At 46.9% G+C, this 591-nt stretch overlaps 1 protein-coding gene across 1 annotated transcript in view; it reads right to left on the bottom strand.

Annotated features, from left to right (window-relative positions):
- Positions 1-591, bottom strand: part of EMH_0072630 (AROM polypeptide/ shikimate-quinate 5-dehydrogenase, putative) — a gene marked incomplete at both ends in the record, with an annotated part of 3,594 nt that overhangs the window by 1,419 nt on the left and 1,584 nt on the right. The window contains one exon of the mRNA XM_013499236.1: positions 433-567. Coding sequence (XP_013354690.1) covers positions 433-567 — 135 coding nt within the window. The remainder of the gene's footprint in view (positions 1-432; positions 568-591) is intronic.

Here is a 591-nt window from a genome sequence, read left to right as displayed (position 1 = left end):
GGTTTTTGAGGGTTTAGGGTTTATAAGGGTTTAGGGTTTTTGAGGGTTTAGGGTTTAGGGTTTAGGGTTTTAGGTTTTTTTTCGGTTAATTTACTATAGGCCATGCAATAGAAACATATCCAGGAGTAAACTGGTAGGGTTTAGGGTTTAGGGTTTAGGGTTTTTGAGGGTTTAGGGTTTATAAGGGTTTAGGGTTTTTGAGGGTTTAGGGTTTAGGGTTTAGGGTTTGTGTGTGTGTGTAGGACTCACGGCGCGTGTGTTGCTGCTGGTTGTGTATTAGAGTTTGGGGTGTCTAGGCAGCTGGGTGTTTCTTCTTCTCTTCTTTTTTTTTTATTAAAATTTTGTTTATTAAAATATAATATTTCTGCTGCTCTCCCGCTGCTGCTGCAGCAGCAGCTGCTGCTGCTGCTGCCGCAGCAACAAACCAAATACCTCCTGTCCAAAGAGCAGCAGCAACAGCAGCAGCAACACCACTACCAGCAGCAGCAGCAGCAGCAGCACCACCACCACCACCAGCACCAACTGCAGCAGCAGCAGCACCACCACCACCACCAACTGCAGCACCAACTGCAACCGCAGCAGCAGCACCAA

The sequence above is a fragment of the Eimeria mitis genome, genomic scaffold, assembly GCF_000499745.2.
Source record: "Eimeria mitis Houghton genomic scaffold, Emh_scaff4121, whole genome shotgun sequence".
In the NCBI taxonomy this organism is placed as follows: domain Eukaryota; phylum Apicomplexa; class Conoidasida; order Eucoccidiorida; family Eimeriidae; genus Eimeria; species Eimeria mitis.
Note: the sequence above shows the minus strand (reverse complement) of the source record. Positions and strands in the feature narration are given on the sequence as shown.